We start from the raw sequence: 14745 nt of genomic DNA on the forward strand, positions 1-14745 counted from the left end.
CTGAATAAAAAATAAGATAAACTCTAGAGAATGTTCAGATCACAAACAGGATACTATGTGATGCAGTATACGAGTATGAATCCAAGAATAAATCAGAATAGATTTTATTGCCATTGTCAATGAAAGGTTTCACAGACTAGGAATTTTCTTTGGTGTTCTCGTGCAACATGAAACATTAACTTTTGCTAATGACAAATAATAAGAAATAACATATAGGCGTAATTTGTGGGTGGTCCCCACCACTTTTGAAACATCTGGTGGCACGGATGTAACTAATGCAAAAAAATAAAACATCTCTAGTTATCTAGCAGAGCATTCATTTTGTACATTTGTTAAATAAGAGGCTTATTTCAGGCTATTTAGCAAAAACCCATTCAAAAATCCCATAGACTTTAGAGGGAGGGAACCCGGTGTGCTAAAATGCTAACTCACTTCCGCGTTTTGGCCTACAGAGTGACGTCGTAACTTCGGCACTCTATAGAAATACACACAGACAATGACACGCCCCTACTGCATGCTACAATCTCCGAAAAACAAGCCGATTTCAACCTCCAAATATACACTTTACATTTTATTACAAGTGTAATAATGTGTGGTAAATATACCAATACTGGTATCTCAAACAGATTCTACAAAAATCACCAATTTTGAAAATAAAACGCTTCTTTCTTATTTTGCTTGAAAGTTGTGCTACCGATTTGTGTCACTGGTTTCCGTGACGGTTCACATTTAGACACAAAAACTGTACATGTAAGCTATTCTTTATGATGGAGAATGCAAAAATTAAAATATGTGTTCACAGTTTAGAGTACAGACTAGGGTCTGACTACTTTTGGGACATCTGAGATCCTCTTGAAGTTGGTTCCAGCTGCGGGCAGTTTAGTCACTAAACGCTGTTTCATCTTATTCAAAGTGAACTCTTGGCATTGCACTAAGCTGACCTAAAACGAATGATCTAAGAGGTCCATTAGGTTTAAATCCTGCAAGCATATCCATAATGTATTTTGATTGAGTCATCTATAAATTACTAATAGCACTTTAAAAATCTATTTCATGTTGACTGGAAGCCAATGCAAAAGACCTTGGGTGATTCAAACAGCAGAATTTCACATGAGCTCCACCTGTGCCTCAAATCTGAAAACCCATTAGATATGGACATTTCCCTACTGGGAAGTTGGCAACATTGCATAAAGGGATCTAGTTTTGAACTCTCACCGCTGTTTCCCAGGGTAAGTGGACTGGTCATCAACAGCTCGATCAAACTCTGTGCAAACATTATCCAGCTCTCCACTGTCCCCGAACGCTCCCCACTCCATGTTCACACACATAAGTCCCTCATCTCCATCCACCAGCTCAATGTTTGACATCTCCTCCATGTAGCATGCGTTAGTCCCTGTGCCTGCAGGGTGAAGAAAGAAACGCATTTAAGTGTGCCGTACACAGATACACAATGGTGTGTTTGACTTGAAGCGGCACTGTGCAGTTGAGAAAGAAATTGGATGTGTTTCATTAAAGCTGCTGTCCATAACTTTTTTAAGTTAAAAATAATCCAAAATAATTATATATATATATATATATATATATATATATATATATATATATATATATATATTAAAAATATTACAACATATTCTGCCAGTGGTCAAAACTATCTGGTTGCCTTTGCTTGATTCAAAACGGTTAGCTTGTAATAATGAGCATAACGAGAATGTCTTTGCTTGTTATTTAATTCATACAGTGAGTTCTATAGCTGTTATTTTACATTTTTGTGTCGTTATTTTGTTATTTTAGTGTATTAGTGACCGTTCACTAGCCTTTAACCTTTTTTTTAGCCATTTTTTAAACATCACGTTGACACCAGTTGCTTAAAGCTAATTGCAAAAAAATGGCTCAAACTAGTTTTGGTTCTGCACAATGCAGGATTTGTATGCTACCTAGCTTTATTATTTCATTAGATTTCATTATCTAATGCATATTTACTATGGATTAAATAATATAATTTACTAATGCATATAAGACTAGGTTGTTCAAATAATTGTTGAGCCAACTGGATAATCATAAACCTTTTGCAACATTAAAGGCAACATAGGAAAATAAGGTTAATCAGAGGCAGATAGGCTAAGAAATCACACCCACCGACAATGAGTCCAACTTCACATTGTGGGTCCTCGTACCCACACGTCATCATCGTCCCCACAGTGTCATTCACCACAGCAACTACATCTAAATCAAATTCCTTTGAGGAATAAAAGACATTCAGAGAGAGGGAAGTTTACCAGCAAAGCAGAGCAAATCCACCATCCCTGCCTTTCAGGACACGATTCATCTGACTGAACATCTACTAATTACATATTGCTATAAAAGGCAGGGTAATTGTGGCTAACAACTGCAGAAACTGCTCTTGCAGAAGTAGAGCACCAGCGGTGAGTGATAGTGCTGACCTCACTGCGATGGATGGCGTCTTTCAGCAGTGTGGCCACATCCTCTCCCTCACAGCCAGAGGCCTTGAAGCCCTTTGTCCACTTTATCAAGATACCCTGTGAGGAAGAGAGATGGAAATATAGGCGACACAGAACTTTTTTCTTTTCCTTTTTCTTCCTGTTGTGAAAATTACATATTACAATTTGTCATTGAAGCTATTGCGTGTAGTTTTTTTTTTTGTGAACAAATTTCATTGTTGTGTAATTGGTGGTTAGATTTGGGTTAATTTATTAGCCTACATTAAACGATTTTGGTGGATTTAATTCTGCCTGGCGCCCGGATTTCTTTAAGAGTAATTTAAGGAATTTATTTCCAATAAAGTAGGTTGCCACCGTTACACACTGAAGACCAATATTTCTTTGAGAAAGAGAGAGAGAGAGAGAGAGAGAGAGAGAGTTTTTCTAAAAATTGAGCACATCATCTAAAAGAAAAGTTACTTAAATAATACATGTGCAACTTTCCATGAATAGGGTACAAATTGGTCTCCCATTATATTTTTTAAGCAAAAAAAGAGAGAGACCATTACACTGTGTACTGTATAATGTAGAATTACCAAAGCTAATCTGTAACTTCACTTAAAATAAAGATTTTAGGCTTGTCTTCTTGACGTCCTCTACTGCGTCAAATGTCAAAATGTCTCTCAAATGTCAAAATCTTATATAATCTGTTATATAATTATTTTTTCTAAAACTTGCATAAATATGCAAGTTTATAAGTTTCCAATTTGTATCTGTTAAGCTCAATTTTATACCCTATTCATGAAAATGCACTTGTTCTGCAATGTTAAAAATACCCAAAAGACTTCATTTTAACTTTATTTGGAAACAAAATCAGCCTGTTTGTCATCATTTGGATAGCTAGATAGACAAGTGTGTGTACCTATTACACTGTCTACTGTATAATGTAAAATAACCAAAGCTAATATGTAACTTCACTTAAAATAAAAAGATATTAGGCTGGTCTTGACGGCCTCTACTGCGTCAAATAACTAGTCAAATGTAAAAATGTTATATAATCTGTTGTATAATTATTTTATCTAAAACTTACATAAATATGTAAGTTTATAAGTTTCCAATTTGTATAAGCTCCATTTTGTACCATATTCATGAAAATGCACTTTGCAGTGTTAAAATTACCCAAAAGACTTCATTTTAACTTTATTTGGAAACAAAATCAGCCTGTTTGTCATCATTTGGATAGCTAGATAGACAAGTGTGTACCTATTACACTGTCTACTGTATAATTACCAAAGCTAATATGTAACTTCACTTAAAATAAAGATTTTAGGCTGGTCTTGACGTCCTCTACTGCGTCAAATGTCAAAATGTCAGTCAAATGTAAAAATGTTATATAATCTGTTACATATTTATGCAAGTTTTAGATAAAAGAATTATATAAGTTTATAAGTTTCCAATTTGTATCTGTTAAGCTCCATTTTGTACCCTATTCATGAAAATGCACTTTGCAACCAAATCAGTCTATGGTTTGTCCTCATTTGGATAGCTAGACAAGTATGTGTCTGTGTGTGTATGTGTGTACTTGCCTGGTCCAGTCGGGTCTGATGGCAGGGAAACGAGAAGGTGAAACCAAGAGGCAGAGATGCCCCCTTCAAACCCATATACTCCAAGAAGTCAGCTATACAGTGCACAATGTGATCAAACAGCTGCAGAGAACCATTCATAAACACACACACACATCCGTAGGTGAAGACAAAGGATCATTCATGTACAAAGTCCATTATCCATGACATGTACTTGTCACAACAACTTCCATTAATGTCATGCCAATGTGAAATTGAAAATCAAGGGAGTACAAGAGAAAAGATTACGCTGCAAAGTGACTGGATGAGATATTTCATCCTACAATACATCACTATGCAGCAGACAACAGGATAATAGTACTCGAGCGCTGCCGCCAGTGACCGCTTTCAAATAAATTGCAAAAAGGTGCTTGTTTTTCAGGTTCAAAAACAGGGATATCATTATTAGATGCATAGTACCTCTAGTGTGCTTGACTTGCAATACAAGACATTAGGGGTGTAACGGTACATGTATTCGTATTGAACCGTTTCGGTTCGAGGCTTCCGGTTCGGTACGCATACAAACCGAACGATTGCTTGGACCATTTTTCTTGCCGGCAAAATTCGTGCTGACGCGGCCAACACAACGTTGCGCAACATCCAAATGGCAAGGGTAATGAAAGCAGAACGAAACTGCGCTACTCGTTATGTGCTTCACGGATCGTTTATCAGTTCGGACCAGCAACATCTGTGCAGCGCGAGCCGATCTCGATCAAGCAACACTGTTACCACACAGCGCTAAGAGATCCGGTAAAGAAAACATTTGAATTCGCCACTGAGGTAATAACATCGCTGTGAGATCAGGTGAGATGCATTCACTTTTCTCCGTTATTAACCGTAGATCTCTATTAGATCAAACAGCGCTGTCATGGAAACCAGGAGAAACATTGTGCCGTGAATTAACTAGTACTTTACGTCCACAGACCAGCAACATTCACCATGGATTTAATATAGTAACACTAACTGTAACCAGTTTGGCTGGAATGGTGAAATGCTTTCAAGTACTTCACACATCTTTTTCCAGCACTTCAAAAATTCAAATATTATATAAATAAATATATATTTAAATGTTATTTTTAATGTGATGACCAAAACATTATTTCTTCATCCTTCAAAGATGACCCCCATTTATAAACCTGAAAGTTTCAAGATCTCGAAAAACTCACACTTATTTAAAAATATTTTTTCTTTAAACAAATAGGAAATTTCTCTGGCATTTCTTTCTTTTTGCTGTATCGAAAACGTACCGAACCGTGACTTTAAAACCGAGGTACGTACCGAACCGTGATTTTTGTGTACCGTTACACCCCTACAAGACATACAATATCATCATGTGTTAGCTTTACAACTGAGCTGCACTGTCATATCAATTCAGCGGCTCAATTACAAAAAAATTTAAATGAAAGGAATCCACCATGTCCCAAATTCACATCTTGAATGGGATTTAATGATTAGTGGGCGTACCTCCTCGCCGGTGCCCTGCGTAATGTCTTGGGGGATAGTGTAGATCTTATTATGCATCTCCACACTCCGTCGTTTTCCACTTCGAACACGCACTAGGAGCACCCTGAAGTTTGTGCCGCCCAGATCCAGTGCCAAAAAGTCACCACGCTCTGTAGAGCAAGCACAAGAGATTTAGAGACCGAAATGACTCACACGTACACCATAGAGCACACAGCATCTTGTTCAGACGTGCACTCACACACCAATCAAATTTTTCAACTAACCCTCGGGAGTTTTGGAACAGTGTAATTATAGAGGTGGTACAGAGTAGATATAGAGGGGTAATTGATTTGTGTCTTATCCCAGTCAGGCTCTTACATACAGTCCAGTTTATCTATTATTTTATTTGTCCTGCATTGGTCAAAGCAGTTTTTCTCTTATATTTACAGAGCTGCCACGCAAGGCGTCACACAAGGTCTCTCGCTCGCTTTCCCTCTCTGCAGTGCTCTAGATTCGGGAGATTTTAACTAATTTGCGGTATAAGCCGATCACGAGATATATATAGATAAAACTCATCTTCCAGGCATTTGACCAGCCAGGTTGAAACTTCAGCGTGAGAAATCGAGGGTGTGGCATGTGAGCGTGTGAAACCAATCAAATGTGGGTGTCTCACGGCCTATGCGTGAGAGTTGCCAGCTTTTCAGATTAGTCACAATTCTCCTTTGTCACTCCATCTCACTTGCATTTTAGCTGTATCAGCACACTAACAAGGAGTTTTAAAAGTCTTGATATCCTGTAAAGAGCAGATTCAGGGATTGTCAGCATTTCTTTCAGGATTATTTGATGAATAGAAGTGTCAAAAGACCAATATATTTCAATTATTTGAAAAAAAAAAAGTCTTTACTCTCAATTCGATCAATTTAATGCATCCTCGCTGGATAAAATATTAATTTCTCAATTTATTTTCTTAAAAACAAATCTTACCGACCCCAAAAGGCTGACTTACTAATGCATTCTCAAATTCATAGTTTTTACTCAAATTAGAAGGCTGATGCAAATGCAACACATTTGTATTTCTCCAAGTAGTCTTTCAAAAACTACAATGAGACTGAAAGTGTTTCTGCTTCACTAATGTTAGCAATCATTTTGTGGATTTAAAGCAACAAATGAGAGGGTCCACTGGCAATCGAGAAACTCTTTATGCAAACAAGAAGCAACGTGATACGGGTACCATCAATGGGAGTGAAGTGAGATCATGTGGTCAAGTCTAGGCAAGACAGGGGAGCAGTTTGTTACCATGAACACTTTCTGCTCATCCCATAGTCAGGGATATAATTTTATGAAATTATGCATGGAAAACATTTCCAGAAATAGTTTCGGAGAATAGTTTCACCTCCAAATTGTCTTTGATTATTTGGCAAGATGGAATGACATCTTATTTTTGCATGCAATACATTCCCATTTGTGATCAGATCTTCAAAGCTGTTGCTGTATTTTTTTCCAGGAGCACACAAGCATACATTTGAGCAGCGATTTTCTTAAACAGTTCATAGTGACAACATCCATCAAAGGGGTTCAAAGAGGATAGAAAAACAATAACGATGAATCAAATCCACCAGAGCTCGTATGAAGTCGAATAAATATCCAGATTAAAAAGAAAAAAACGTATGTAATTACTATGTATAGGCCTAATATATTTTTTAAAAATGCTGTTTAAATATATACCCGATTAAGGTGAATTAAAATGCAGCCTTTTTAATGAGCAAAACGTATGTTTCGGATGTTAAGCGCACCATTTACGCGTGGCTGGGAGCAGGTGTAGATTTCTTGCGTACCAACTAACATTTGGAAAATACGAACATTGTAATGAATCCGAAAATTTACGCCAGAACCACTTTACACACGATTTACACAAAAATTCGTTCTGCTCGTGTTTCATGAATGAGACCCATTTATTTTAGAGCTCGGCAGATGTGATCACTAAGAACTCTTTTAAAGTCACTAAGAAAGTTTTATTTTTTAAAAACAATTCTGCTTTCATAAAAATAAAAATATAGAGTTTTGGAACACGGGGTGAATTAAAGATCATGGTATTTTGATTTATTGAAGTCAAAAATTGAAAAAAAAAATTGGGTTTCTAACTCTAACCTGTTCCATCCGGAGTAGAGCGCACAAACGTGGGGAGCATTTTAACAGTGGCTGCAGGGTGTGTATTTTTAGCCAGGCCTCGGTTCATCTCCCCTTCCATCCTTTTCTTCACCTCCAGGAGTTGATCCTGATTGAGGCGTAGGGTGTCCAGGATACGCTGACGTTCTGCATGCTGCTTTGCCAACCGGTATGCCACGGCTGTAACCATGGCAGCCCCCTTGCCGCTGCCATCCTCAGAGCGCAAGAAACGCACGTCGCAGTCAGGCACCAATGATCGAACCATTTTATTCAGTCGCCGGGCAAACCTACCGGAAAAACAACAGAGCAAAAGAGTGTGTATAAGAGAGAGAAAAGGGTTTAAAAGCAAAGAAAGAACGAAGAAAGGAAAAGGAAGGAAAGGTGACAGGCAAATGTGAAAGATGCACAAGATGGAGAACAGGAGAAAATAACTTTAGTTCATAATAAACTAGTCGGTTGCATGGTAGAGAATACATTTAAAGGTGTTCTACTTTGAGTGGTGATGCAATGTTTGCAATTGGAGTTTGGTGATTCTTTGGTTAAATTATGAACTAAAAAAAATACCTGGAATAAAGATCTGACCAGGGTCTTGAGAAATTCAAGGTATTGATAAAGTGGATTTTGGAATAATGTGTGATGGTGTGGATATTTTTCATTTTTTGGAGAAAAAAGTTGGCTAAGACTTGCAAACATAATGATCTTTAAAATAAAATAAAAAATGATTTAAGGGTATGCTAAACAATTCTGATCAATTATTAAATAAAGGCATTCTGGAAAAAAAACATGATGACACAAAACTATATAAAACTATATTGAGTCAGCCTAGGGGACTGAAAATTTAGGAACATGATTTGAATTATTGAAGGAAAATGCCTCGCCATTGCAGCTGCTATGTACAAAACTATGCATACATCCAGGTAAAACACCCTTTCTTACTATCACGTAGTTACTCAATAACCACTTAGACTAGAAGGAAGACTGAAATGAAGATAGATCGCTAGAGGAAAACAGTCAAAATTATAATACAAACCCAATTCCATAAAAGTTGGGACACTGTACAAATTGCGAATAAAAACAGAATGCAATGATGTGGAAGTTTCAAATTTCAATATTATATTTAGAATACAACATAGATGACATATCAAATGTTTAAACTGAGAAAATGCATAATTTTAAGGGAAAAATAAGTTGATTTTAAATTTCATGGCATCAACACATCTCAAAAAAGTTGGGACAAGGCCATTTTTACCACTGTGTGGCATCCCCTCTTCTTTTAATAACAGTCTGCAAACGTCTGGGGACTGAGGAGACAAGTTGCTCAAGTTTAGGAATAGGAATGTTGTCCCATTCTTGTCTAATAAAGGCTTCTAGCTGCTCAACTGTCTTAGGTCTTCTTTGTTGCATCTTCCTCTTTATGATGCGCCAAATGTTTTCTATGGGTGAAAGATCTGGACTGCAGGCTGGCCATTTCAGTACCCGGATCCTTCTTCTACGCAGCCATGATGTTGTAATTGATGCAGTATGTGGTTTGGCATTGTCTTGTTGGAAAATACAAGGTCTTCCCTGAAAGAGACGATGTCTGGATGGGAGCATATGTTGTTCTAGAACTTGGATGTACCTTTCAGCATTGATGGTGCCTTTCCAGATGTGTAAGCTGCCCATGCCACACGCACTCATGCAACCCCATACCATCAGAGATGCAGGCTTCTGAACTGAGCGCTGATAACAACTTGGGTTGTCCTTGTCCTCTTTAGTCCGGATGACATGGCGTCCCAGTTTTCCAAAAAGAACTTCAAATTTTGATTCGTCTGACCACAGAACAGTTTTCCACTTTGCTAGAGTCCACTTTAAATGAGCCTTGGCCCAGAGAAAACGCCAGCGCTTCTGGTTCCCGTTTAGATATGGCTTCTTTTTTGACCTATAGAGTTTTAGCCGGCAACGGTGAATGGCACGGTGGATTGTGTTCACTGACAATGTTTTCTGGAAGTATTCTTGAGCCCATGTTGCGATTTCCATTACAGTAGCATTCCTGTGTGTGATGCAGTGCCATCTAAGGGCCTGAAGATCACGGGCATTCAGTATGGTTTTCCGGCCTTGACCCTTATGCACAGAGATTGTTCCAGATTCTCTGAATCTTTGGATGATATTATGCACTGTTGATGATAACTTCAAACTCTTTGCAATTTTTCTCTGAGAAACTCCTTTCTGATATTGCTCCACTATTTTTTGCCTCAGCATTGGGGGAATTGGTGATCCTCTGCCCATCTTGACTTCTGAGAGACACTGCCACTCTGAGAGGCTCTTTTTATACCCAATCATGTTGCCAATTGACCTAATAAGTTGCAAATTGGTCCTCCAGCTGTTCCTTATATGTACATTTAACTTTTCTGGCCTCTTATTGCTACCTGTCCCAACTTTTTTGGAATTTGTAGCTCTCATGAAATCCAAAAGGAGCCAATATTTGGCATGGCAATTCAAAATGTCTCACTTTCAACATTTGATATGTCATCTATATTGTATTCTAAATATAATATTGAAATTTGAAACTTCCACATCATTGCATTCTGTTTTTATTCACAATTTGTACAGTGTCCCAACTTTTATGGAATTGGGTTTGTATATGGCTCATAAATATACATCAAATGAAACATTTTCCTCTTTTGCAGTTTGAGAAATCTAATACAGGGTTTTTCAAACTTTCCCTTTAAAGACAGTTGTTCAGTTGGCAGTTGTAAAGACAATGTTTACTCTACATCTACCCACACATTTCAAAATAAACTACATATGACTGGCACGTGATGGCACAGACGAATCAACACAGACGGCACTCTGAAAGTGACATCCACACCTTTAGAAAATGTTCGAGCATGATCCCTTTCTTTGAATGCATGTGTTAGCACCCAAGGTGGTGAAAGCTGGAGCGTGCCAGCTTAAAATAGCACAGCTAATTAGCATTAATGCTTGAAGATTGCTTTAATTTCATAAAGCTTAAGTCATGAAAATAAACACCAAGGAAAAGTTCTCATCGAAAGTAGACATAAGATAGGTCACCCCAAAATGAAGGTTCTGTCATCATTTACTTATCCCCATGACATTTTAAACCTTTATGACTTTCATTTTGTGGAACACAAAAGAAGATGTTTTTAAGAATGCTGACCAACTGGTTTTGGTCCATAAATATAACTAAATAACAATTCAGGTGTGATTTTTTTTTTTTTTTTTTTTTTTACATGGCCACTGTAGCCTAAATTTTTATGTGTAAGAAATTCTATATGTTGAATCAAATTTCTTTCTAAAGTTTTTGCAATGTCTGTTATGCTTTTCTCATTTAACGCATTTGGGGGTAATGTATCAGTCAAATTTGATTATTAATTTGTGATTAATTAAATTAATTAATCAGAATATAATTTAAAGATTTAGTTTTAAAAAAATGCATATACACAAATTATGTAGATAGATAGATAGATAGATAGATAGATAGATAGTCTATAAGTATCATTGCACAGCACCCACTAACAGATTTTCAGTCATTTTACAGTCATACACTTCACTGACATAGTTGTTGAGGAATCTGAGAAAATTGATGAATGCAGCCATATCTCAGCGGGTGGTTGTTAAAAGCCCCCAGAATTTCAACTCCCTGCTGTGCTTATGGCCTTGCCAAACTCTCTGACAACATTCAGGAGAGCCACTTAGTTATAGAAATGGTGTGACATTGACAATGAATTCATTAATGAACTGACGAACCGTCGTCCTGCTCTGCTTGGATCTAAAATACCACAGTGATTATCCATGCGGACACAGTGCGATCTAAGTTTTTTAACAAATGAAATCGTATTTAAAGATCAGTCTAGATTAGTCTATTTTTTTTGTCAACCCATTACAACAGAGGTTGTTTAGTCTGTCAGCTAGGGCTGGGTATCGTAACGAAATGTTCGATACCAATACCTTGACTTTAATACCAGTTCGGTTCCTGAACAATACTTTTTTTCGATACCAAATTTATGTAACCAGTTTTAACAATATAACATTACCTAAAAACATGTATTCTTTACTTCAATGAGCTCATTGTTTCTGCCTTAAACAGCGAGGTACCAAGGTAACTAAAGGCATCAGGGTTGCGGTGCCACCGGCTTGGGCCCATAATCGCTGCTTACAGCTATATTTTTAATTACATCCTCAAGAGCTTTACTGAAGCGCATTTAACTAGGGTACAACCTTACAATAATGAGATTTCAAGTATTTTGTTGAGTTAGAATAATCTGAACAAATGAAAAGAAAAAGGTGGAAATCTAACATCTACAATACATTCGCCATGGTATTCTTGTGAGTACAATGACATGTAACTACAATGGAGTATGAAAATGGTAAACATTTGGTACCACAACAAGCGCACACAAGTACTGGACAAATAAACTCACTGTGGGTGGTTTTTGTAGACCGATCCATCTACGCCAATAGTGGTGCGCAATTTCTCTAGGGCTTTGTTATCTCGGATCTGCCGTAGCACAGCCGCCAGCGTGGCAGCACAGAGATGGGCCGCACGTGTAGACACAATCTGACACACACGCTGCGTGGCCACAGTGTCTTCAGGGGACGGGTCCAGTCCTAGTCCTCTCAACACCTGCTCTGCACTCACCAGACCTTCGTTATTCCTGCAGAAGAGACAATGTTGATTCTGATTTATTTGGAGGTTTGAATGAATATTAACCGAAATAAAGTGACAGTCAAAACTTTTATATCACAAATATTCAAGTAAATGATGTTCTTTTGAATTTTCTATTCATCAAAGAATCCTGAAAAAATATCACTGTTCAAAGTATCACTGTTTCCATAATAATATTAAGCAGCACAATGGTTTTCAACATGGATAATAATAAGAAATATTTCTTGAGCTCCAAATCAGCATATTAGAATGATTCCTGAAGGATCATGTGATGATGGAATAATGATGCTGAAAAGTCAGCTTTGCCTTTCAGGAATTAATTAAAATGATATTATTACATTTTACTTCGAAATTTTAATAATATCCCACACTATTATTGTTTTAGCTGTATTTCTGATTAAATAAAAGCAGCCTTGGTGAGCATAAGAGACTTTTTAAAAAATTTAGACAAACTGAGATCAAATTATATAGGAATGAAATGGATTCATAAGGTTCTATTTCATCATCTTGTGGTCGAGAACCACCTATGGGATAGGCATCCATATTTGACCTCTGCAGAAGCATCCAATTGCACCAAGTCTGGCAAGACAGAAGCACGCAGCCAATGCCAGGTTACCTCAGGACATATAACACCTGCAAGCACTGCTGTTCTCCAGTTAACATTCGCTTCTTGCAATCTCTGCACTGATGCAGCTCGGTTGGATGCTCAGCCAGGCATGACAGTTGTTATTTAGCTGTGTTTGCTTCTGGGCCGCCCACACTCTTGCATCTTCTCACCTGTTTCCCTTTCCATCGCTGCCCACTACAGATTTTTCCAATGACTGCAATTCTGCCGGAAAACTCCTGTGACCCCCGGCCGGCCGCACATGGTGCGCTGATTGCCGTGAAGGACTTTCACCCATTCTGACCCCCGTCTCTGGATTTAACTTCCGTCACAGTAAGGAAAGGCCCCGTAACAAACCTCTGCCAAGACACAACAACCAACCCTCTGCTAAGCCCAGGGGGAGACCGACTCCTGCCGTGGCGGGAAAACCCTCAAACCCTACCCTCACCGACTTGAAACGCAGGCGGCCTGCTTGATGTACAGCCGATGGGGGCATTGAGTCCACGCTCACGAGTCGCAAGCTCTTCTGACTCTCTTCCTGCCCTAAAGCCCCTGTTCAAGAGATGGACGGTTTCTTATTGAGGGGTCAGCCACCCCACTCTCAGGACTGCCCAGCGCATGTGGACGTTGTGTGTTCTCCCCCCACGTTCAGGGGGTCTGTCGTGAAAAAAAGTGCAAAAGCAGTGTCACCACCCGCTACATACTGTATTCCCCTTACCCAGTTAGTTCCCCAACACGAACACATACAAAACACATAAAAAAATTGGATAAAATTAATTTGTTACAGAGAAAGGACCACTCACCACAAAGAGAAATCATCTCCCTGCAGAGAGAGAAAATCTGAACCCCTGCATGTCGCCCCTAGTTCATCCACTAGAGGGCGCCATTGTATCACAAATGAGCCAGCTAGGCTTACACAGCGGTGGAATATTCGTGAGTCGCGAATTGGCTTGACAAACTGTTTCAGCTCCAGAGTGGGTGACGTGTACAATAATGCAGGGCTACAGACTGCACTTTGCAATAAAACCGCTAAACGACGTTCTCTCTTCACACATGGAGGAGCGTGCCGCAAAAATTCAGAAAAAGAAAGTATCTTCCGTTTTAAACAAGGGAGCGATTCAGGTGGTGCCCCCCACATCGGTCGATCTGAAAGATGCTTTTTCCTCATAAGTATTTATCCTCCACAGAGGAAGTTTCTTAGTTTCATCTACCAAGGCATATGTTACGAATTCACAGTTCTGCCGTTCTGGCTCTCATTAAGCCTCTGGAGTTTCTGTCTGTGTGCGGAGGCGGGCTTAACACCCATAAGAATGTCAGGTCTGAGAATTTTGACATACAGAGAAGATTGGCTCATTATAACCGAATCGAATGAGCTCACACATCACATCTCTCGGGTTCAGGGTGAATGTGAACAAGAGCAATTTTACACCCAGTCAGACTGTGATTTTCCTGGGTTTGGAGTTGAACTCGGTCTCCATTCGAGCGTGTTTCACTCAAGAGTGCATTCTCTTACTAATGAACTGTCTATCGCAGTTCAGAGAGGGGGCGAAAGTACGATATCGTACATGGCTCAGGCTGAAGGGTCTTATGGCTTAATCTATCCAGGGTTTGCCGCTGCGACTCCTGAGAATGAGAGCGTTCATGCAATGGGTTTTGTCAATACATTTCACCCCGATTCAGTGAGACTCTCAGGTATGAGGACGATAGTCGCAAAGCTGCCAAACTCTGGAAGAGCTCAAACTTTTACGCACAGGGAACCCCTCTGGGGGCGGTTATGATGCAGAAGGTTGTGGTGACAGATGCGTC

The 14745-nt window shown here is 38.8% G+C and overlaps 1 protein-coding gene across 1 annotated transcript in view; it reads right to left on the reverse strand.

Annotated features, from left to right (window-relative positions):
• The window catches only part of hk2 (hexokinase 2), a 50400-nt gene that overhangs the window by 6730 nt on the left and 28925 nt on the right, over positions 1–14745 (reverse strand). The window contains exons 9-15 of the mRNA XM_039658723.2: positions 12091–12324; positions 7652–7956; positions 5525–5673; positions 4025–4144; positions 2442–2537; positions 2137–2236; positions 1216–1399 (exon numbers count right to left, since the gene is read on the reverse strand). Coding sequence (XP_039514657.1) covers positions 1216–1399; positions 2137–2236; positions 2442–2537; positions 4025–4144; positions 5525–5673; positions 7652–7956; positions 12091–12324 — 1188 coding nt within the window. The remainder of the gene's footprint in view (positions 1–1215; positions 1400–2136; positions 2237–2441; positions 2538–4024; positions 4145–5524; positions 5674–7651; positions 7957–12090; positions 12325–14745) is intronic.

Source organism: Pimephales promelas, chromosome 4 (genome assembly GCF_988280905.1).
Source record: "Pimephales promelas chromosome 4, fPimPro1.hap1.1, whole genome shotgun sequence".
Taxonomy (NCBI): Eukaryota; Metazoa; Chordata; class Actinopteri; order Cypriniformes; family Leuciscidae; genus Pimephales; species Pimephales promelas.